At 46.3% G+C, this 25880-nt stretch overlaps 1 protein-coding gene across 2 annotated transcripts in view; it reads left to right on the top strand.

Annotated features, from left to right (window-relative positions):
* ADA (adenosine deaminase) overlaps positions 1–25880 on the top strand; it is a 211460-nt gene that overhangs the window by 82344 nt on the left and 103236 nt on the right. The window contains exon 1 of one of the 2 annotated variants that reach the window (XM_082271885.1): positions 9146–9238. The exons of the other annotated variant lie outside the window; for it this stretch is intronic. Within the exon in view, the coding sequence (XP_082128011.1) occupies positions 9203–9238 (36 nt within the window). The 5' untranslated portion in view covers positions 9146–9202. Of the gene's footprint in view, positions 1–9145; positions 9239–25880 lie in introns of those variants that run through there. 2 annotated transcript variants of the gene reach the window in all.

Below are 25880 nucleotides of genomic sequence, written 5' to 3'. Positions count from 1 at the left end.
GCTTGGGGTATGTCTCTATCAGTTTTGCACATCGAGAGACTGACATTTTTGCCCATTCCTCCTTGCAAAACAGCTCGAGCTCAGTGAGGTTGGATGGAGAGCGTTTGTGAACAGCAGTTTTCAGTTCTTGCCACAGATTCTCGATTGGATTCAGGTCTGGACTTTGACTTGGCCATTCTAACACCTGGATATGTTTATTTGTGAACCATTCCATTGTAGATTTTGATTTATGTTTTGGATCATTGTCTTGTTGGAAGACAAATCTCCGTCCCTGTCTCAGGTCTTTTGCAGACTCCATCAGGTTTTCTTCCAGAATGGTCCTGTATTTGGCTCCATCCATCTTCCCATCAATTTTAACCATCTTCCCTGTCCCTGCTGAAGAAAAGCAGGCCCAAACCATGATGCTGCCACCACCATGTTTGACAGTGGGGATGGTGTGTTCAGGGTGATGAGCTGTGTTGCTTTTACGCCAAACATAACATTTTGCATTGTTGCCAAAAAGTTCTATTTTTGGTTTCATCTGACCAGAGCACCTTCTTCCACATGTTTGGTGTGTCTCCCAGGTGGCTTGTGGCAAACTTTAAACGACACTTTTTATGGATATCTTTAAGAAATGGCTTTCTTCTTGCCACTCTTCCATAAAGGGCAGATTTGTGCAGTATATGACTGATTGTTGTCCTATGGACAGAGTCTCCCACCTCAGCTGTAGATCTCTGCAGTTCATCCAGAGTGATCATGGGCCTCTTGGCTGCATCTCTGATCAGTCTTCTCCTTGTATGAGCTGAAAGTTTAGAGGAACGGCCAGGTCTTCATAGATTTGCAGTGGTCTGATACTCCTTCCATTTCAATATTATCGCTTGCACAGTGCTCCTTGGGATGTTTAAAGCTTGGGAAATCTTTTTGTATCCAAATCCGGCTTTAAACTTCTCCACAACAGTATCTCGGACCTGCCTGGTGAGTTCCTTGTTCTTCATGATGCTCTCTGCGCTTTAAACGGACCTCTGAGACTATCACAGTGCAGGTGCATTTATACGGAGTCTTGATTACACACAGGTGGATTCTATTTATCATCATTATTCATTTAGGCCAACATTGGATCATTCAGAGATCCTCACTGAACTTCTGGAGAGAGTTTGCTGCACGCCCAATTTTTCAGTTTTTTATTTGTTCACAAAGTTTGAAATATCCAATAAATTTCATTCCACTTCATGATTGTGTTGTTGATTCTTCACAAAAAATTACAGTTTTATATCTTTATGTTTGAAGCCTGAAATGTGGCAAAAGGTTGCAAAGTTCAAGGGGGCCGAATACTTTCGCAAGGCACTGTATAGGCTAAATCTTCCTTTGGATTCTTTCATCACACAAGAGCTCCAGAGGGGGGTATGTCTTATGCCCCACACGTGCAGATTATCTGCAGACTTACCAAAACCATGTAATATGAGGTCAAACCTAAACACTTTCAATTTGTATGCAATCCGGCAGGCCCTTGCACTACATAGAAAAGGTAAGTCTGCAGACAAAAGTCTGCAGATAATCTGCACGTGTGTATGGGGCATTAGTTTTAAATAGTCTTGCTCCTCCTGCTGCATAATGCAAGATGGCAAAAAAAAAAAAAAAAAATGGTGTCTCTGAGATGTGGAAAGGTGGGTGGATTATCATGACACATTTATGAAAGTATAACTAGGCAATTAAGACACCTGTCAGGTATTTATTCCTGTTTGTGTCCCTGTTAAAGATGAAATAAACCCTCCTCTGACACTTTTACCTATAGGTAAGACTTACCTATAGGTACTGTAAATAGCTCCTAAACATGTACCGTTTAGGATATATTTACCTTACATGCAGCCAGTGACGTCAATGGCGCATGCGCTCTGAAGGAACGGCTGCTGGTGCCGTTTCTTCAGCGCCCCGTGCCGTGACCGTCGGCTCCCGCGCACGTGACCGCGGCTTCGGCCAATCAGATGGCCGGATGTCGCGATCCCGGAAGACGTATGGACGTCGCCCGTCATACAGGTGAGCGGGCGGCACGGCGGGGGCTCGTTCTTAGGGAAGTATTTCATAATGAGCTAGTATGCGATGCATACTAGCTCATTATGGGTTTCTCTTTCAGGTTACTGCAAAAAAAAAAAGTTTTGAGGGTTTACAACCTCTTTAAGGAGATTCACCCTCTCTATTTGTGCTGTTTACCATTATCATTGAAAGTAAAAGAAAATACTAAATTGTGGGTTGTCCCCAGAAAAGTAATAGAGGGGAAATCTTCCAATGGGGACACTAGTTCTGGTGACCCCGGGAGATTCCTTAATTCGTAGGGATTTCTTCTCACTTCCTTTTCGGGGAGATTTCCCTTCACTTCCTGTCCCATAGGCCAAAGGACCACAGATGGAAAAAAGAAAAAATTTACAGGGGTTATAACCCTTTCTTACTCTATTAAAATGGAAAAAAAAAGTTTGGCATATAGTTCTACTTTTCACCTTTTGAAAACGTCATCTGTGACGAAACGTCGTCAGGGCACGGCGTACTGACGTCATCTGACTGCGACCCACGAGTGCGGACGAGCGGAGCCGTCTGGCCGGCGGCAACTTCCATTGCTCACCCATTCCTGGTTTTTGTAAGTTTTTTTGCTTTTACGAAATAAATGTTTTTATGGTTTTACGCTATGGGAGCCCTTTTTTCTTCTTATGGTGGTGATATCCTGTATTGCTGAAACTCCTGAGACCCAGTCACCTACATCTCTGGTCGGATTCCCTGGTTACTCGTTTAACATACAGGCTTGGATTACATGCAATTTGGGGTCGGTCTTTGGCCACTTGGTTTACCCTACAGGCTTGATATAACTTCTCATGTGGTAAGAGGCAACTCTCACAGGTGTGATATTGCGGGCTCCTGAGTGGTACACTGGATTTGTATAGTACACTTTGGCTAACCTATATCTATCCAGGGTAAGAGGCGAATCCAGCTGGTGGTGGTTCAGCACGATTATTTCTTTTCAACGTTTTCTTCACTGTGTTATTACTTTTATGTTTGGTAAGAGGCCACTCCAAACGATACACATTTAATCACTTAAGGTGTTAACCCTTAACCTTTCTGGTAAGGGGTATTTATCTTAAATTCCCTAATTTTTGCATGACTTAATTTATTTTATTATTATTGTGGTGGAGGTCATTTCACATCACTATCCTTATTTACCCACACCTGTGGTGATAGTCACAATTTGTTTGTTGGGTTTTACGCTATTGCGTTATTTTTTGCTTTTCATGATCCTATGTCCACTGAGCTGATTGATCATAGAGGCTTGGATCTACTGTCAAGGTGACAAGTTTCCACGCAGCGAGACTGCCTTTTTCTTACCTTCATCTGGTAAGCACATACCCTCAAGGGAGCTTGATCCTGGAATTTATCAATAATAAATTTTTGGACTTTTATGGACTTCACATCTCCATCTAATATATTTAGCGCGACTTATATATACAACAACAAGTTCTACTTTAAAGCTGAACTTCTGAGGAAAGTAAAAGTCTCCCCTGCAGTGGAGCTGCTCACATACTGCAAGAATGAAATGTTGGGATTATGTCTAGCGGACCAGGAAAAGTACTTGCCCGATCCTCGGCTCTCCCAGGGCTGTAAGACTGGTCTGGCAGCTTCGTATACCCTAAGCTCCAGAAGTCAGATGCCTTACAAAGCTGGGCACATAGTCCTGCACTGGATTTGAGGAAGCTCTGGGACAGTCCACTAACAAAGTGTGGGGAAACACCAAAGAAGAGAGGTGTTGGATAACTAAAACGTCTTTTCGTGCTCTCCTAGACCAGTGGTCTGCAAACCTGTGGGACAAGTCGGGACCACTGTAAAAGATTTTACCCGGCCCTCTCATGTAAGATGGACTCTCCTATAAGGAGGGGGGCTTTGATGGAGATTCTGATGCTCTGATGTAAGGGGGGCTGTGATGGGGGACTCTGATGTAAGGGGGGGGCTGTGATGGAGACTCTGATGTAAGGGGGGCTGTGATGGGGACTCTGATGTAAGGCGGGGGGCTGTGATGGAGACTCTGATGTAAGGGGGGACTCTGATGTAAGGGGGGCTGTGATGGGGACTCTGATGTAAGGGGGGCTGTGATGGGGACTCTGATGTAAGGGGGGCTGTGATGGGGGCTCTGATGTAAGGGGGGCTGTGATGGGGGCTCTGATGTAAGGGGGGCTGTGATGGGGACTCTGATGTAAGGCGGGGGGCTGTGATGGGGACTCTGATGTAAGGGGGGCTGTGATGGGGGCTCTGATGGGGACTCTGATGTAAGGCGGGGGGCTGTGATGGAGACTCTGATGTAAGGGGGGCTGTGATGGGGACTCTGATGTAAGGGGGGCTGTGATGGGGCTGTGCAGGGAATCTTCTTAAGGGGTTAGATTAGGGAGACCAGATGACCCCCAGGCTGGAATCTGTCCCCGGATTTGTTCCCATTTTGCAGGGCCAATGCACCGTTAACTGGGGCAGGGGGGCACCCAGGGCCGGCCCTACCATGGGTTCTGCTTGGGCTATAGTTGGGCTGCCTCTGGAGGGGAAGGGGGGAGCGAGCGCCACCTGATTACAAAAAGCAAAGTTCTTCTGCTTCGTGCTTACCCGGCGCAGGCGCTGCTGTAAGTCCCGCCTCCTGGACCGGCTCCTACCTATGATAGACAGCATACTGGTGACGTCTATCATAGGAGCCGTTCCAGGAGGCGGGACTTCATATGGCAGCGCCCACGCCGGGTAAGCACTAAGCAGAAGAACTTTGCTTTTTGTAATCAGGTGGCGCTCTAATCCCCATATACTGGTCACTCTGCATTGGATGGGGGCACTGGTCACTCTGCATGGGATGGGGACACTGGTCACTATGCATGGGATGGGGGCACTGGTCAATCTGCATTGGATGGGGGCACTGGTCACTCTGCATGGGATGGGGGGCACGGGTCACTCTGCATGGGATGGGGGGCACTGGTCAGGCTGCATGGGATGGGACACTGGTCAGACTGCATGGGATGGGGCACTGGTCCGGCTGCATGGGATGGGGCACTGGTCAGGCTGCATGGGATGGGACACTGGTCAGGCTTCATGGGATGGGGCACTGGTCAGGCTTCATGGGATGGGGCACTGGTCAGGCTTCATGGGATGGGGCACTGGTCAGGCTTCATGGGATGGGGCACTGGTCAGGCTGCATGGGATGGGGCACTGGTCAGGCTGCATGGGATGGGCACTGGTCAGGCTGCATTGCGGGGCACAGCTGAGCCCTGCATTCTTTATGTAGCACGCTCCTGAACGCTACTTAGCCCTGCATTCTTTATGTAATGCACTCCTGAACTCTACACCCTGTTTTTTATCTATCTTACCTTCATAACATTTGGTATTCATATCCTAAAAAAAATGTAAGTAGTATCCTTTTTTTTTTTTTTATCTCATGGAGGAAATGTGAGAAATAATGTATATATCCTAAATCATTCCATAAACACATCCCACATACACTGCATATATCATTTAAGGAAGATATGCTTATAAAATAGTTTAGCATTTGCCAAAAAAACATTTCCCGGGATTTAGTTTTAAAAATCTGGTCACCTTAGGTTAGAGGAAATTTCACCTTACTATGAAGATATTCCTTCTCACTTCCTGTAAACCAGGAAAAGGAAGTGAAGGGAAATCTCTGGAGCGGGGACACTGCAAAAAAGACCACTGGACTTTAAATCCTTTTCTTCTCTATCCAATAGAAGTTCTGTCTGTCTATACATCTCCCTTAGCTGTGAATGAGGGGACAGACGGGTCATGGTGGTGTGACAATTGTTCTTGTGTCCTGGTGATGAAGCACAAACAAGTGACACCCACGAGTCATGAGGACAGGTATTGTCTGAGCACAACAAGGAAAGGCATGGAACACATGAATACAAATTGTCCCTCACAATAGTCAGCTGCTGCTGACAGGGATCCAATAGTGCACTTCAAAGGTGTACCAACTTCTGGCCAGAGTGCCCCCTTAACCACCCCAATACTGGCAAGTTTCTTCATTTCCAAAACATTTCTTCCAGCAATAAAGCAGGTCGGCAATGTGCTGTGTATGTGTGGGCGTATGTGTGTGTGTGTGTGTGTGTGTGTGTGTGGGGGGGGGGGGGGGAGGTATGTATGTGTGTGTGTGGGGGGTATGTATTTTTTATTTATTTCAGGTACTTGTATATATGTATGTGTGGGGGTATGTGTGTGTGGGGGGTATGTTTGTATGTATGTGTGTGGGGGGGGGTATGTATGTATGTATGTGTGTGTGTGTGGGGGGGGGGTTATGTATGTATGTGTGTGGGGGGATATGTATGTGTGTGTGTGTGTGGGGGGGGAGGTATGTGTGTGCGTGTGTGTGTGTGTGTGGGGGGGTTATGTATGTATGTGTGGGGGGAGGTATGTGTGTGTGTGGGGGGGGGATATGTATGTATGTGTGTGGGGGGATATGTATGTATGTGTGTGGGGGGGTATGTATGTGTGTGTGTGGGGGGGTATGTATGTGTGTGTGTCCGGGGGGGGGTATGTGTGTGTGTATGTGGGGGGGATGTATGTGTGTATGTGGGGGGTATGTATGTATGTGTGTGTGGGGTATGTATGTGTGTGTGTGTAGGGGGGGTATGTATGGGTGTGTGTGTGTGTTGGGGGGGTATGTATGGGTGTGTGTGTGGGGGGGGGGGGTATGTATGTATGTGTTTGTGTTCGGGGGGGGTATGTATGTATGTGTGTGTGTGTTCGGGGGGGGGTGTGTATGTGGGGGGTATATATATGTGTGTGTGTGTGTGTGTGGGGGGGTTGTGTGTGTGTGTGGGGGGGGGTTGTGTGTGTGGGGGGGGGTTGTGTGTGTGTGGGGGGGGTATGTATGGGTGTGGGGTATGTATGTGTGTGTAGGGGGGGTATGTATGTGTGTGTGTGTGTGTGTGTATGGGGGGGGTATGTATGTGGGTGGGGGGTATGTGTGTATGTATGTGTGGTGGGTATGTATGTATGTATGTGTGGGGGGTATGTGTGGGGTGTATGTATGTGTGTGGGTGCATGTATATGTGGGTGTATGTATGTGTGTCAGTGTTGCCAACCCCCTGAAGTGAAATTTACTGTCAGGACGCCAACATTTACAAACGGCACCAATTTTTTACTGGCAAAAATCATATTTTACTGACGGAGCCGCATTTTTTACTGACACTTCAAAAAAGTACCTAAAATGACCGTTTTCAGTGCTAAACAGTGCAAATGTTAATATTCAACCTATAACCATATAGCTAGTGCTACTAGCAATGTGTTTAAGGTAAACAAAAGTCAAAAACCATATTTCTCCATTTACATCAAGGTCAGGTTACTATTACCCAGCCAGCACAGAGTCCCCCCCCCCCCCCCCCCTTACATCAGAGCCTGCAGGAATCCCCCTTACAGTGGAAGGGAACTCTTATGTAAAGGGGGAATGCTGCAGATTATGATCTAGGGGCGGAACTCTGATGTAAGGGGGGGCTCTGGTGACCAGAGACCACCTTATATCAGAGTCCATGCATTCCCCTTTAGGTCAGAGTTCCCATTTACATAAGGGTCCGCAGAGTTCCCCCTTTGCACTGTAAGAGGGAATCCTGCAGACTCTGATGTAAAGGGGAACGCCAGGAACTCTGATGTGGGGGACCAGAGACCACCTTTCGCAGAGTGAATACACTAAGGTGAGGGGAGAGGTTACTAATATACGGGGGACCTTTATATCAGTGCCCCCTTACATTATTGTATTTACTCTCCCCTTACATCAGTGACCCCCCTCCCCCAATCAGACTGGCCTAGTGGCGCTGTCACTGACCTCCTCTCAGGTGCACCATGCAGGGTTTAGTCAGATGGCACGCACAGGCTAGACAATGGCACCCTGACTGCCATTAGGTATCAGGATGAAATCCTTGGACCCATTGTCAGACCTTATGCTGGTGCAGTGGGTCCTGGGTTCCTCCTGGTGCACGACAATGCCCGGCCTCATGTGGTAAGAGTATGTAGCTAGTTCCTGGAGGATGAAGGGATTGATACCATTGAATGGCCCCCACGCTCGCCTGACCTAAATCCAATAGAACACCTCTGGGACATTATGTTTCAGTCCATCTGACGCCACCAGGTTGCAGCTCAGTCTGTTCAGGAGCTCAGTGATGCCCTGGTCCAGATCTGGGAGGAAATACCACAGGAAACCATCCGCCGTCTCATTAGGAGCATGCTCCGTCATAGTCAGACATGTATACAAGCATGTGGGGGGCCACACAAACTGCTGAGTACCATTCTGAGTTGCTGCAATGAAATTTCAGCAAAATGTACTAGACTTCTGCATTATTTTTTCCTTTGATTTTTGGGGTGGCTTTTTTGTTTATTTAGATGACCATTGAAAACCTGTGACGCTGGGAACAAAAAAATAAAAAAAAAATATATGTGTGTGTGTATATATATATATAATATAATATAGATGTGTATGTATAATTTCTTTGTGTGTGTAGTCCTTTTTTTTTTTTTTTTTTGATGACCATTGAAAACCTGTAATGGGGTAAAAAAAAAAAATCTAGATAGATTAGATAGATAGATATATGGATAGATAGATATGTGCTTAGGTGTTTGTAGCCAGGAACTGCTGTGATCCCATGCTGGATATGATGTGTCTGGCATACACTTGTTCCTCCATGCTGATGATGGTAACACATTGCCATGCAGCCCATGCACCCTCCATGCTGATGATGGTAACACATTGCCATGCAGCCCATGCACCCTCCATGCTGATGATGGTAACACATTGCCATGAAGCCCATGCACCCTCCATGCTGATGATGGTAACACATTGCCATGCAGCCCATGCACCCTCCATGCTGATGATGTTAACACACTGCCATGCAGCCCATGCACCCTCCATGCTGATGATGGTAACACATTGCCATGCACCCTCCATGCTGATGATGGTAACACATTACCATGCACCCTCCATGCTGATGATGGTAACACACTGCCATGCAGCCCATGCACCCTCAATGCGGCCCATCATCGGTTGATCGGTCAGCACTACAGATGATCGCAGCTGTCCCCGCACTGCTAGTACAGGGAGGGGGCGTGTCTGTCCCGGGCAGGGGGGCCGGGCAGAGAAGGGGAGGGGCTATGTAACCTGACAATATGATCTGTCATGCAGCAGGCAGCACAAAGGGGAAACTGAAGTTGCAGAATGGAGAGCAAGGTTCCCTCCTTTAATAAGCCCAAGGTAAAGCCCTGTGTGGATGGGGTGTGCTTGTGTGCCTGGCACTGGGAGGGAGGGGGTGGGGTACAGTGTGCATGGCACTGGGGTGGAGGGGGAGCAGGGCACTGTGTGCATTGGGATCTCAGGAGCCTGGAGGATGAATGGGAGATGTGTAGCACTGTACTACTCTGCTCTGCCCTGGGGGTACTGGGATATAGATGAACAATACAAGCTATTCCATCTGGATCAGTTCTTGGTCCATAAGCTGGCACAGATCTTGGCTCATGCCCCTTCTTACTTGGCAAATCTATCAACTGCACCACAAGTCCCAGAATGCTCCACACCATGGCTTGCTGGGTGCAGTAGTACCTGGACATCTGGAATGCCCCAGGTGAAGCTGTACCTGACCAGCTGGAATTCTTTGTGGCATGGCATGCTGAGTGTAGTACATTGGCATCTGGAATGCCCCATGAAATGGCACACTGGGTTTAGTAGTACCTGGACACCAGGAATACCCATTTTACATGGCACACTGGGTGTAGTAGTACCTTAAAATCTGGAATGCCCAATGACATGGCACACTGGGTGTAGTAGTACCTTGATATCTGGAACGCCGAATGATATGGCACACAGGGTGTAGGAGTAATTTGATATCTGGCATGCCCAATGACATTGCACACTGGGTGTAATAGTACCTCAATATCTGGAATGCCCTATGAAATGGCACACTGGGTGTAGTAGTACCTCGATATTTGGAATGCCTAGTGACATGGAACACTGGGTGTAGTAGTACCTCAATATCTGGAATGCCCAATGACATGGCACACTGTGTAGTAGTACCTCAATATCTGGAATGCCCCATGAAATGGCACATTGGTTGTAGTAGTACCTCGATATCTGGCATGCCCAATAACATGGCACACTGGGTGTGGTAGTACCTCGATATCTGGAATGCCCCATGACATGGCACACTGGGTGTGGTAGTACCTCGATATTTGGAATGCCCCATGACATGGCACACTGGGTGTAATACTACCTCGATATTTGGAATTCCCAATGACATGGCACACTGGGTGTAGTAGTACCTCGATATCTGGAATGCCCAATGACATGGCACGCTGGGTGTAGTATTACCTCAATATCTGGAATGCCCCATGACATGGCACGCTGGGTGTAGTATTACCTCAATATCTGGAATACCCAATGACATGGCACACTGCGTGTAGTAGTACCTCGATATCTGGAATGCCCAATGACATGGCACACTGGGTGTAGTAGTACCTCGATATCTGGAATGCCCAATGACATGGCACACTGGGTGTAGTAGTACTTCGATATCTGGAATGCCCCATGACATGGCACGCTGGGTGTAGTATTACCTCAATATCTGGAATGCCCCATGACATGGCACCCTGGGTGTAGTAGTACCTCAATATCTGGAATGCCCAATGACAAGGCACACTGGGTGTAGTAATACCTGGATATGTGGAATGCCCAATCACATAGCATACTGGTGTAGTAGTACCTCGATATCTGGAATGCCTCATGACATGGCACACTGGGTGTAGTAGTACCTAAAATTATGACAGGGGAAGAAGCCGGACCATATCACCATATCCATCCAAAATACTAGGCACAATTTACCCAGGATGCATCAAGAAAATGGGATTCTTGAGGTGAGTGATCTCTCAAAGATAATCTCATACATTTGATATGATAAAATATCAGAACTTTATTTTACATATAGGGTAAAAATCCTAGGGTCACACCATTCCCAATATGTCTAAAATCCATCATACACTATATTATGGTTGTATGCAGGTTTGGAACATAAACCCCCTTCTATTCTTATTTCCTCGCATCACTGGTAATATTACAAAGACATCCCAACACTTCTATAGGGAATAATGAATACAATATAGCCTTCCCAGTTGCTTGAATTCAGGAGATGTTGACAGAAAGTGAGATTTGTTATGCTGTGGATGGATGGGAGAGTTCCAATGTGTTTTTACCCTGAGGGCTTCTTCAGGAGAGAAAAGGGGATATGTTCTGTTGGGTAAAAACACACAAATAAACAAACATGCAATGCAACAGATATCAATATTATAGGTGTAAAATATTGGGTGAATGTACAAACGTATGTGTAGTGTATGATTGGTTATAGACATATTGGGGATGGTGTGTCCTTATGATTTTTTACCTATATGTAAATAAAGTTCTAATATTTTAATGTATTTGTGTTAGAATTTTTTTGAGAGATCACTCACCTAAAAAGTCCCATTGGCCTGTTTCCTTGATGTATCTGGGGTTAATTGTGTAGTAGTACCTAGATAGCTGGAATGACCCATGACATGGCACACTTGGTTGTAGTAGTACCTAGATAGCTGGAATGCCCCATGACATGGCACACTGGGAGTAGTAGTACCTAGATAGCTGGAATGCCCCATGACATGGCACAGTGGGTGTAATAGTACCTGGACCCATGGAATGCCACAGGACATGGCACACTGGGTGTAATAGTACCTAGATACCTGGAATGCCCCATGACATGGCACATTGGGTGTATTAGTTCCTGGATAGCTGGAATGCCCCATGACATGACACACTGGGTGTAATAGTACCTGGACACAAGGAATGGCCCATGGCGTGGCATACTGGGTGTAGTAGTACTTGGACACATGAAATGCCCCGTGGCATGGCTTACTGGGTGAAAGAGTTCCTACCCCAGGAACTACCCATGGCATAGAACACTGGGTGGAAGGGGGTACCTGGACACCTGGGATGCTCCATGGCATGGCACACTGGGTGAAAGAGAGTACATGGACTCCAGAAATACCCCATGGCGTGGCACACTGGGTAAAATAATATCTGGGCACCTGGAATGCCCCATGGCATGGCACACTGGGTGTAGTAGTATTTGGACCCTGGGAATGCCCCATGGCATGGCACAGTGGGTGTAGTAGTACCTTGACCCTGGGAATGCCCCATGACATGGCACACTGGGTGTAGAAGTACCTGGACCCTGGGAATGCCTCATGGCATGGCACACTGTGTGAAAGAGAGTACCTGGACACCTTGAATGTCCCATGGCATGGCACAGTGTGTGTAGCATTACCTGGACACCTGGAATGCCCCATGGCATGGCACACTGGGTGTAGAAGTAATTGGAAACATGGAATGCCCAATGGCACACTAGGTGTAGTAGTACCTAGATACCTGGAATGCTCCATGGCATGGCACAGTGGGTGTAGTGTTACCTGGACACCTGGAATGTCCCATGGCATTTCACCGTGGGTGTAGAAGTAATTGGAAACCTGGAATGCCCCATGGCACACTGGTTGAAGGAACACCTCAAGGTGTTACAGATATATATAGTGTGTGTGTATGCTATAAATGAGATGCCCCAAATATTTGCAATATCTTTCCAGGTGACAAATATTTATTGCTTGCTTTAAACTGTGTGACTGATGAATAAGCATCAAAGAACACTTAAAATTGTGTAACACAGCTCAGTGTCATTCCTTCTTGGTGCAACAATTCTGATTGTCATAAAATCATTGTTGATTAAGTGATGGGAAGGTCTTTCCTTGCCTCGATCTGCTGCCAAATGTTCTAGTATTGGCAGCAGATCTGCCAGCATCAGCAAGCCTGGTCAATGACAGGAGGTAAGGAATGTGTCAGGGAAAATGTCAGTTTTGTTTCATTTTCTAGTATAGGCTTGTCACTTTGCTGTGGACAGGGAACATTGTATCATTGCATTGCCTACAGGGGGTATCATTGTTCTAGTTACATTTCAGGAAATGTAGGCAGAATCCGATGTACCAGTCAGGGGCACAGATGCCACTTTAAAGTGAACCTGTCAGTTTGATGAAGGCATTTTTAACACAGGTGTGAGAGCTTCAGTGTTGGGCAGGAGGATGGTGTATGCTTTCCAAGCACCCCCTGGTTCAGTACTTTGAAGACTTACAGTGCAAGGATTTCGGGTTACTGGAATCCTTATCCTAACAAAAAAAAATTCTTTGATCAGGGCTAAAATGTAAATAGTCATTTTACTCAGGTAATTATGAAAAATATTAATTTTCTGCATATTAATATTCTGCATTCTCCTTTTGAGCCAGCAGTGGGAGCTCTAGTCTCCTTGTCAGGTTTCAGACTCTCCCTTTTATTCTTCTTTTTAAATGTTAAAAAGAATTGCAGGTATAAATATTTCATACGTTATTACATTGATCAAGCTTTGACCGATGTAGCTATGTATATATCATACCTGGCTGATGCCCCTAGAAGCTGAAATCACTGTTGTAGACCTCACTCTTCCAGTGATCTCCACTTTCTCCTGGGTCCTGTGCTGAGTGGCTGCCCTGCAGCATAGTGAACACAGGAGGTCGGCCACTCAACACCGCCATTCAGAAAATGCTATTTTTTTCTGAATGAATGCAAAATGTTCTCTGGATGAGGTGGAGATCATGATGTCACCAACACGCCTCTCCACCTCTTTCAAGCAGAGAACTCTTTGCAATTATTCAGAAAAGACAAAGCATTCCCTAGGTGGTACCCATCCTGAGTGACCAACCTCCTATGTTCACCTTGCAGCAGGGCAGCCGCTCAGCAAGGGACCCAGATGTAAGTGGAGGTCACTGGAGTAATGTAGTCTACTACAAGGTTTTCCAGCTTCCCGGAACATCCGCCTGCTGTGGTTCATACATAAGTTCAGCTTGGACCAATGTAACTACGTGACTGTATAAAACATTCAGACCTAGAATTGTTTGTTTAAGTGTTTCTAAACCCTTCCATATACCCAGTGTAGTGACTGGCCTCAGGTGATACACAGAGATTAAACAAATCCTCCTACATAAGTTGTTCCTGTTTATCTGCAGTCTTCTCTACGGATGTTCAGTCCCCGTTCACACTAGGGCGACCTGTGAGGCGACCTGGTCGCCTCCCATAGGGAAGCTGCGGATCCGTTCTAATAGGAGCGACACAAGTCGCTCCGACTTAGAAAAAGGGTCCGGAGCTTCTTTGGGGCGACCAGGAGGCGACTGCCATAGACTTCAATGTTATGAAGTCCGTGGTGGCCGCTCCGAGGTTGCAGCGCGCTGCTCGCACCGCGATCTCGGAGGTCGCAGGGGAAAGTAGCGTCGCCCCTATGTGAACGGGGCCTCAAAGTCCAGAAATGATAAAGATTGTCTAAACTGTCAGACAAAGGGAGGCACACTCTGCAGAGCTCAGTGAGGAGAGCTGATTGGAGGGAAAGGACACCCCCCCCCCCCCCCATCCCTTTCACACAGAAACAGAGCTGGGGCTGTCAACCACAGGCTGCATGCTGGAGATCCCTCCCCTGTTGCCTTTTTTCTCTTGGTGTCAGAAAAACTTGTCAGCAGTGACTCATGCAGATAGCAGAGAAACATGATAGCCAAGAGAAATTAAACTTAGTGCTCAGGACTGAGACATGTACACACTATAGAGGGATATGCTTTGTTCTTGTTTCATGTCAGAGGTTTGCAACCACTTTAAGGCAACATTCACACCTGTTTCTGCTCTCGTTCCTGAAAATGTGCATTAGGCTTGTGGGGCCAATATTTCTTAAGGACACCCCAAATGTTCCCATGAGATGCACGAGGCTCACTGCCAAAAAAGAAATTGCAAGAGCTACTTTTTGGCGTGTTTTGTTGCACATAGGGCAGCCCATTCCAGTAAATAGGCTGTCTTATACTGTCACACGGCATGTCTGAATGAGGCCTAAAGTCTTATAAAAAAAAAAGCCCCTTGTTTTAGAAAACTGAGTCATCATAGCAATTTTCATACCTAATCATGCTGCTTTGTTAGGTGGGTTCAAGGAGACAAAGGAGCTGCTGTGTTGTCACACTAGCTAAGCCATAGTGATCTGGGAATCCTTTGTCTTGTGCTAGGATTCATCAGATGTTTAACTGAAAAACAGTGTGTGTGTGTATGGACATACTGTGTGTGTATATAATATATACCAAAAACAAATGGATACAAAAAATAATAATCCTGACACCATTCTAGCTTGCCAGTTAAGGTCTACACTAAGCATTCTTTATATGTACAATGACCTAATATCAACATTGCCCGGTTATTGCTGGAGCCAGTGATCTTTTTGTAACAGGTGGACTCTGGTTGGCGCATTCATCTTCTATGTCTTGATACTCTAACAGGGAACCCTCCGACACTGCTCCTGTCTCCTACACCGGCACTGCTCCTGTCTCCGACACTGCTCCTGTCTCCTACACTGCTCCTGTCTCCTACACTGACACTGCTCCTGTCTCCTACACTGACACTGCTCCTGTCTCCTATGCCGACACTGCTCCTGTCTCCTACGCCGACACTGCTCCTCTCTCTTAAGCTGAATCTGCTCCTGTCTCCTACGCCGACACTGCTCCTGTCTCCTACGCCGACACTGCTCCTGTCTCCTACGCCGACACTGCTCCTGTCTCCTACGCCGACACTGCTCCTGTCTCCTACGCCGACACTGCTCCTGTCTCCTACGCCGACACTGCTCCTCTCTCTTAAGCTGACACTGCTCCTGTCTCCTACGCCGACACTGCTCCTCTCTCTTAAGCTGACACTGCTCCTCTCTCTTAGGCTGACACTGCTCCTGTCTCCTACGCCGACACTGCTCCTCTCTCTTAAGCTGACACTGCTCCTCTCTCTTAAGCTGACACTGCTCCTCTCTCTTAAGCTGACACTGCTCCTCTCTCTTAAGCTGACACTGCTCCTCTCTCTTAAGCTGACACTGCTCCTCTCTCTTACGCTGACACTGCTCCTCTCTCTTACGCTGACACTGCTCCTCTCTCTTAAGCTGACACTGCTCCTCTCTCTTAAGCTGACACTGCTCCTCTCTCTTAAGCTGACACTGCTCCTCTCTCTTAAGCTGACACTGCTCCTCTCTCTTAAGCTGACACTGCTCCTGTCTCTTAAGCTGACACTGCTCCTGTCTCTTAAGCTGACACTGCTCCTGTCTCTTAAGCTGACACTGCTCCTGTCTCTTAAGCTGACACTGCTCCTGTCTCCTACGCCGACACTGCTCCTCTCTTAAGCTGACACTGCTCCTCTCTCTTAGGCTGACACTGCTCCTGTCTCCTACGCCGACACTGCTCCTCTCTCTTAAGCTGACACTGCTCCTCTCTCTTAAGCTGACACTGCTCCTCTCTCTTAAGCTGACACTGCTCCTCTCTCTTAAGCTGACACTGCTCCTGTCTCCTACGCCGACACTGCTCCTCTCTCTTACGCTGACACTGCTCCTCTCTCTTACGCTGACACTGCTCCTCTCTCTTAAGCTGACACTGCTCCTCTCTCTTAAGCTGACACTGCTCCTCTCTCTTAAGCTGACACTGCTCCTGTCTCTTAAGCTGACACTGCTCCTGTCTCTTAAGCTGACACTGCTCCTGTCTCTTAAGCTGACACTGCTCCTGTCTCTTAAGCTGACACTGCTCCTGTCTCTTAAGCTGACACTGCTCCTGTCTCTTAAGCTGACACTGCTCCTGTCTCTTAAGCTGACACTGCTCCTGTCTCTTAAGCTGACACTGCTCCTCTCTCTTAAGCTGACACTGCTCCTCTCTCTTAAGCTGACACTGCTCCTCTCTCTTAAGCTGACACTGCTCCTGTCTCCTACGCTGACACTGCTCCTGTCTCCTACGCCGACACTGCTCCTCTCTCTTAACCACTTTACCACTGAGTACTTGAATAGTACTGCGGCAAAGTGTCTCGTTCCCGTCTGACGACGTAGACCTACGTCGCCAGACTCCTCCCCTGTAGGCGGCGCTCCCGCTGTTTTCATTCACAGCGGGAGTCGGGCCAGGGGAGGAGCAGCGGCGATCGCCGCTGCTCTGCCCCGATCGTCGGGGATCTAGTGTGGAGATCCGCCCGCCTGTGCAAACATAAGCGGGCGGATCTCCTCAGTGACAGGGAGTGAGAGATCGGAGTGTTCAGCATAGCTGGACATCCGATCTGTCCTTGTCTCACACAGTCACCTCCCCCCCCACACGTCAGTAAGCACCAGGCATACATTAACCCCTCCCTCTCCAATAAAATTAACCCCTTCCCTGCCAGTGTCATTTTTACAGTAACAGTGCATATATATATATAGCACTGATTACTGCAGTAATGTCACTGGTACCCCCAAAAGTGTCAAAAATGTCAGTGAAGGGTCCGATCTGTCCGCCGCAATGTCGCAGTCCCGCAAAAAAAATTGCAGATCGCCGCCATTATTCGTTAAAAAAAACACCAAAAATTACATAAATCTTTCCCTTTGTTAGTAAACGCAATAACTTTTGCGCAAACCAATCAAAATACGCTTATTGTGATTTTTTTTTTTTACCAAACATAGGTAGCAGAAAACAAATTGGCCAAAAATTTAAAAAAAAATAGGTTTTTACATCTTTTTTGGGGGGAATTTCATATAAAAAAATGTTAAAAATATTGTTATTTTTTCAAAATAAACGCTCTTTTTTTGTTTATAGCGCAAAAAGTAAAAATCGCACAGGTGATCAAATACCACCAAAAGAAAGCTCTGTTTGTGGGAAAAAAAGGACGTCAATTTCGTTTGGGTACGGCGTCGCACGCAATTGTCAGTTAAAGTCGCACAGCGCCGAATCGCAAAAAGTGGCCCAGACGTAAGACAGCAAAATGCTCTAGTGGTAAAGTGGTTAAGCTGACACTGCTCCTGTCTCCTACGCCGACACTGCTCCTCTCTCTTAAGCCGACACTGCTCCTGTTTCCTGCGCCGACACTGCTCCTGTTTCCTGCGCCGACACTGCTCCTGTCTCCTACGCCGACACTGCTCCTGTCTCGGACGCCGACACTGCTCCTGTCTCGGACGCCGACACTGCTCCTGTCTCGGACGCCGACACTGCTCCTGTCTCGGACGCCGACACTGCTCCTGTCTCGGACGCCGACACTGCTCCTGTCTCGGACGCCGACACTGCTCCTGTCTCGGACGCCGACACTGCTCCTGTCTCGGACGCCGACACTGCTCCTGTCTACATAGGAGTTTTGGTTTCAGAATTACAAGTCCGGAGGGTAGATCTGGCCTCCAGCATCCTCAAGAGATTCATCTTGTCCATAGCCACACATAGGGATAGAAGCTGGAGCGTGCAAAATCAGGCTCGCTTCTGCAGAGAAACCAATCAGCTTCCAGGTTTTATTGTCAAAGTTAAGTTAAGTTAAGTGTTTGCAAACCCACCTTTATAACTTGTACCTATAGGTAAGCCTTTAATAATGCTTACCTATAGGTACTGTAGATATCTACCAAACTTGCACCGTTTTGGAGATTTTTACATTGCATCTTCAGAGCCCTGTGTTGTGATGGGCGAATGCGCTGGAGTGACGTCACGCTGCTCTGGCCAGTAAAAGAGCTGTAGACCGCAGACCGGAAGGAAGACGGCAGAAGATTGATGCGGCCGCCAGTGGGGACAATGCGGGCTTTGTTTGCAGGTAAGTGTTACATAATGTGTTAGTATGCAATGTATACTACCACATTATGCATTTACTTTGCAGGGAAGAAAAAAAAAAAAAAAAAAACGGAAGGGTTTACTTCCTATTTAATTGAAAAAGCTCAAGTTAGAAGCTGATTCACTACCATGCACAGCTGCACCAGATTCTGAGTGTTCCTGTTTTATCCCTCGTTCACATTGAACTTGGCTTTGAAATCGTGTAACTTCATCCGAATTGTGCGATTTCAAAGCCGCAACTTGAAAGACATCTGTGCGGCTTCATGCACAGATGTCTATTGAAGTTGCACCGGAAATCGGAAAAAGTGGGGCAGGAACGACTTTTGCAAATTGGTGCGGCGCTGCAAAGTCAGTATCGCACCGTTTGCCATTGCTGGCAATAGGCTGCGACTTGACCTGTCAAATCGCATGACAAATCGCTTCACTGTGAACGAGGGCTTAGTAAATCTTTCCCACAGTGCCTGATTTAGATAGCATTGCCATTGAAAAGTCCAGGTATCCATGCTGAAAACAAACACTGATCTCTTCCATACATTTATCCAAATGGCAAAAAATCTCTTCACATACACTTTACAGATGGACTGAAGGCTCATCCTAGAATGGAGCCCTGTGCCTTTATAGTACATATATATTTCTCTAATGCAAGCGGTGTCAGTGCCAGAATATGGCCTGATATCCACCTGTTACAGTCCCTGTACAGCAGAGCTGGAGTGTGAGAGGAAGAAGCAGCACAAGGAGCCAATCAGTTCATGTGCTGTCAAAAAGCATTCTGATGTGGGAAAAAGTAGCGTGACAGAGAGAGGAACTCCTCACTGTGCTGCTCCTCCTTTCACTGTCCAGTCACAGTACTGTGTGCCCTCATGTTGTAAAGTGCTACCCAAACTGCATCCAGAATAATAATTGGTTGAATGAGGCTGGCCATCAAACGGAGGACATCTTGTGGCAGAAAAAAGTACTGTGGGGGCAATCTTTGGAGCACACAGGGGCGCAGAGACATCAGAACACAAGTGAACTGGATAGGAGTGTCGGGGGCAGCATACAAAGGAACCAATCTCCTCCATTTTCCTCCTGCAGCTACAGGAGGAAAAAGGAGGACAGTGATTTCTCTACATGCTGCGCCTGCGCTCCTCCTATACAGGTGTACAGGGGAGCCGCACAGGCCCCCTGGAGCATGGGGCCCGGTTGCAACTGCAACCCCTGTAGTTACGCCCCTGCAGAAAATGAATACTTTATGGGAAATCTTCCAGCACCCTGGAGGTAGAAATGCAGACAGGGTGTATTTATTGTGGTGTCATGTGACCAGACCTGCTGCGACCCCCAATAAAATGTAGAGATTTCAGGGGACACTTCCCCAAAGCCCAGTGGCGGAGAGCAGCAGGAATTCCTCTAATATTGTTATCTCTGACATTTCCGCTCGGTAATAGAATTTCTATGCTATAATTGGATGCACAGTGTGCCAATGTCCCGCAATGTGCAGAGCCGGCCAGATACACATTACAGTCTGTGTATACTTCCCATGAAAATCTTTTATTGAGAAGAAAGGAAAAACCTTTATACAAGTCTGCCGCTTGTTATACCAAGAGGATGTACTGTAAATATTTGATGTCTTTTAACGAGCTTCTTTCACACTTACTCTGACTTTTATTACACTCCGATTGAGGCTGCCTGCACATGATAGCGTTTTGTAAGCATGCGCTAAATAGGAAATGCGGGGAAAACACATGGCACTCTTGGGGTGCCATTCATTGTTACTGCTTTCTTTGCAGGAAGCTCAGGTGCATTCGCTACATTTCTGCATTTCTCATGCCTAGGGAAGCCCATTGCAATGAATGAGCTGCCCTGTGTGTGGCGCTACAACGCACGGTACGTCTATGAAACACTATAATGTGAATGTAGCCTCAGGAGGAAAATTAAAGTGTACAGTATGTAAAGCTAAAATGTTATGAGTCTAGTAGGTTTCCATCCTGCTCCTTCCAATCTTCTCATCATTATGGTCAAAAACGAACATTGATTTGACCCCACTAACCATTAGAAAATGGAACAAGTGTTAGGAAAATGAATTTTTTTTTAACGAAGTTCTACTAGTGTCTGGCCAGCTTAAAGGGGTAAAACTCCTGCTTGTTTTTTAAATATTTGTCTAAATACCTATTGGTAAGATTGGGGGCCCATTCACACTGCCCACACGCTAAATGCTCCAGACTGCTTTGCAGTGCAATTGGGGCCACATTGAAACTGATTGTTTTCTGTGTTCCCAAGAGGCGACTGCTTTTTATCCAATAAAAGAGCCCTTACCCGCTCTCTATTTGTTCTGGTGACCCCTATCTTCTTCTCTCATTTTCACTTTCTGTTCTGGTGACCATTCTCTTCTTCTCTCTTTTTTCCTCTGTTCTGGTGACCACTATCTTATTCTCTCTTTTTTACTCCTCTGTTCTGGTGACCACTTTCTTATTCTCTTTTTTTTTTTACTCTCTGTTCTGGTGACCACTTTCTTATTCGCTTTTTTTTTTTTTACTCTCTATTCTGGTGACCACTATCTTATTCTCTCTTTTTTTTTACTCTCTGTTCTGGCGATCATTATCTTATTCTCTCTTTTTTTACTCTCTGTTCTGGTGATCATTATCTTATTCTCTCTTTTTTACTCTCTGTTCTGGCGATCATTATCTTATTCTCTTTTTTCCTCTCTGTTCTGGCGATCATTATCTTATTCTCTTTTTTACTCTCTGTTCTGGTGACCACGATCTTATTCTCTCTCTTTTTTACTCTCTGATCTGGTGACCATTATCTTATTCTTTCTTTTTTACTCTCTGTTCTCGTGATCATTATCTTATTCTCTTTTTTCCTCTCTGTTCTGGTGACCACTATCTTATTCTCTCTCTTTTTTACTCTCTGTTCTGGTGACCATTATCTTATTCTCTCTTTTTCACTCTCTGTTCTGGTGACCACTATCTTATTCTCTCTTTTTCACTCTCTGTTCTGGTGACCACTATCTTATTCTCTCTTTTTTACTCTCTGTTCTGGTGACCACTATCTTATTCTCTCTTTTTCACTTTCTTTTCTGGTGACCATTATCTTATTCTCTCTTTTTCACTTTCTTTTCTGGTGACCATTATCTTATTCTCTCTTTTTTACTCTGTTCTGGTGACCACTATCTTATTCTCTCTTTTTCACTTTCTGTTCTGGTGGCCACAAAATTGTGCCGTGAATGGCAGCTCCCAGGCGCATGCACAGGAGTGACTTCATCATGGCACTGGCCAGTCACAGAGCCGGGGCCCGCGAACCCGGAAGTAAGATGGGTGGAGATGGAGGTGCCTGCAGTGCTGACATACATGGCACCAAAAAAAAAAAAATTGTCCTTTAAAGCAGTGCTGGGAAAAGGCGATTCAGGGCCCAGGGCAAAGGTGCCAAACTGCACCCCCCCCCCATCCCTCAGGGTTAGGGTCAGGGTGCCCCTATCCCCGCAATAAACCATTGCGCCCAGGGCAGCCGTCCATCCTGCCCACCCCTTGTCCTGGTCCTGCTTTAAAGCATAAACAAATAGTAAAGTTCATATGAAAACAATGATAATCGGCCGTGTGGGAACCTCTGGAACCTTGGAACCTCCACTTTGTCCACCAAACATACAGAATGCAAACTCACCAGAACCAATTGCTGTCTAACATATAGAGCAGCAAAACTTGTTCATTACTCTTGATAAAACTATAATCCTACCACTGTATAAAACACCGGTCCGACCACATCTGGAGTATTCTGTCCAGTTCTGCTCGCCAGTCCTCAGGAGGGATGTGTTGGAGCTGGAGAGAGTCCAGAGAAGGGCAACTAAACTGATTAGGGGATTGGAGGACCTAAAATTATGAGGAGCGTTTACAAGCACTTGATTTATTCTCCCTGGAGAAGAGACGCCTGAGAGGGGACATGATAGCAATTTACAAATATCTCAACGGTGATCTCAGCATAGAAAAAAACTATTCAGTTGCAAGGAATGCATGAGGACAAGAGGCCATACAATGCGATTAGAGGAGAAGCATTTTAGCCTCAGGCTATGCAGGGAGTTCTTTACAATAAGGGCTACTAGACTGTGGAATTCTCTACCACAAATGGTAGTAACTGCAGGGAATATGGCTACTTTTAAAACACTCTTGGGATGTACATCTCAAGGACCAAAACATTCAGGGGTATGTGAAATGACTACGGCCACACACACCTACACAAGTTGAACTGGATGGACTATTGTCTTTATTCAACCTCAACTAGTATGTAACTATGTAACTCTCTGTTCCTTCTTCACAAGGGGTGTCTATATTCCTCCAATATTGTACATGGACATCAAAGGGAAAACTTGCTCCCATCCATCCAAGCAGTGAATTACCAATGCCAGAGAGAGAAAGGCTTATAGTGAAAAGATTTAGGCTTCATGTACACGGGACGTTTGAAAACCTCTCCTGAACGCTGGAACTTGACAGCTAGTAACCGACTGTAAAAATCGTCCGTTGTGTTTACATGCCGCGTTTTAGCGTTTAGAAGCGTTTTTGCATTGTAAAATGGTCAGAAATGTATCCCCAATGAGAACACTTAAAACTTGAGTTACCGCATTTAGACGCTGTTACAAACATTTGGCATTTCAAATGTCAATAAACTTCCGTCTAAACGCATTTTTTTTTCTTTAAAAAAATACCACTAAACTCAACTGCCTCTAAATGACTATAAACGTCTCAGTTTACATGTACAGATAAGATAACATAGAGGAGAGTTCAGGGGCTGCTGAAAAAAACGCCCAACTGCTCCTAAACGTCCGTTTATCAGCAGCAGTATACATGAGGCCTAAAAGTAAAAAAAAACAAAAAAACAAACCGTAATTCACAAGTTAAAGTGCTATGACACAATACTGCTGGGTCACACCACTTACATCTGATGCCGCCAGTCTACAAGAAAAATGGCGGCTTGACCTCAAGCTTAACACAGTAATAACATCTACATATGCATGTTCAGAATAAAAGCTGGTAGTAGATAACTTGCATCTGGTGCCACCACCCGGAAAACAGAATGGCATGTAAGATAATGCTCAACGGCTGTTTAGCGTGGCCATGCACACCATCAGGAGCTTTACATTACCAGCAAAAACACACACCATTTTTATGTAACCCTCACAGGATGTCCGAAATCAAGTAATTGGGGACAGACAGGACTCAGAACATCACTTCTTGTCTCGCCATGTATTATTTATTATATTTATTTATTTTATTATATTATTTATTTGAGATATATGAAATTATTTAGAGTGCTGAATTTACCTATACTTAGTGTTAATTTTGACGTCAAATTTCGATTCAGTTTCAGTCATAGTCTTTTGATTAAATTTCCTGTTTTTTTTTTTTTAGTTGTTTTTTAGTCATCTGAATTGTTTTAGTTTTGGTCGTATTTTAGTCGACTAAAATATTTTAATTGATGAAATGAACATTGCAGTGCAGATGATCCGCTACGGCCGATGAGCTGTGTATAAAACATGCAAATACTCAATGACTGCAATTGCAAGATTGCAACTGTTCAAGTGTAACTCTGGGCATTTTTTATGTATATAAAGTGTCCAAGAGTTACAATTTTCTTCTAGATTTTTATTTATGCCTGTGACCCCCCCCCCCCCCAGTAGGATTTTTCTTCACTTCCTTTTCCTGTGACCTGTACAAAAATTAGGGTAGCTGTCACCTGGCCAGGGAGGCAGCAATAACAACATCCTATTAAAATGTGTTTGCGCCTGTGCTTTTTGGAGAAATTTGTAATCCCCTCCTATTCCAGTGGGAAGGTAGGGGAGATATCTCAAGTTAGGAACACAGACAATAAAAAACCAACACAGGCTTTAACCTTTCTTTAATCTATTTGAACCCAAAAAATAATTTTTGGTTGGCGTTTTTTGGTTGGCGTTAGGTTTTATAGCATTCCTAACAAATGCAGAATTCAGAATCAAGGAAGGACCAATGACTCAGCAGCTCTGCTCGCCCTCATAGCAGTTACTCAGCAGCTCTGCTCACCCCTCCCCATCAGTGACTTCGCAGCTCTGCTCGACCTTCCATCAGTGACTCCACAGCTCTGCTCACCCTTCCATCAGTGACTCCGCAGCTCTGCTCACTCTCCTGTCAGTGACTCTGCAGCTCTGCTCACCCTCCCATCAGTGACTTAGCAGCTCTGCTCACCCTCACATCAATGATTTAGAGGCTCTGCTTACCCTCCCATCAGTGATTTAGCAGCTCTGCTCACCCTCCCATCAGTGACTTCGCAGCTCTGCTCACCCTCCCGTCAGTGTCTCCGCAGCTCTGCTCCCCCTCCCGTCAGTGACTCCGCAGCTCTGCTCCCCCTCCCGTCAGTGACTCCGCAGCTCTGCTCACCCTCCCGTCAGTGACTCCGCAGCTCTGCTCCTCCTCCCATCAGTGATTTAGCGGCTCTGCTTACCCTCCCATCAGTGATTTAGCGGCTCTGCTCACCCTCCCATCAGTGACTCCGCAGCTCTGCTCACCCTCCCATCAGTGACTCCGCAGCTCTGCTCACCCTCCCATTAGTGACTCAGCAGCTCTGCTCACCCTCCCATCAGTTATTTAGCGGCTCTACTTAACCTCCCATCAGTGATTTAGCGGCTCTGCTCACCCTCCCATCAGTGACTCCGCAGCTCTGCTCACCGCCCATCAGTGATTTAGCGGCTCTGCTCACCGTTCCATCAGTGACTCTGCAGTGCTGCTCACCCTCCCATCAGTGACTCCACAGCTCTGCTCACCCTCCCATCAGTGATTTAGCGGCTCTACTTACCCTCCCATCAGTGATTTAGCGGCTCTGCTCACCCTCCCATCAGTGACTCCGCAGCTCTGCTCACCGCCCATCAGTGATTTAGCGGCTCTGCTCACCCTTCCATCAGTGACTCAGCAGCTCTGCTCACCCTCCCATCAGTGACTCAGCAGCTCTGCTCCCTCTCCCAGGAGTGACTTAACAGCTTAGCTCACCCTAATCTTCCCCTTCCAATAGTGAATCAGAGGTTCAGTGAAACCTGCTCCCCCCTTGCTACGCATAGTTCCTAAGATAGGGACAGGGATGCGCACTGTACAATAATGCACTGCAGGCTGGTCCTCTTTAAGCAGAATGGAAATTTATAAAGTCATAATTTTTTCTAATCATTCACTGCATGTGAATCAAAACACATTCTGCAGGAAGATACGCCT

Source organism: Pelophylax lessonae, assembly GCF_965119305.1.
Source record: "Pelophylax lessonae genome assembly, chromosome: 11".
Classification (NCBI taxonomy): Eukaryota; Metazoa; Chordata; class Amphibia; order Anura; family Ranidae; genus Pelophylax; species Pelophylax lessonae.
Note: the sequence above shows the minus strand (reverse complement) of the source record. Positions and strands in the feature narration are given on the sequence as shown.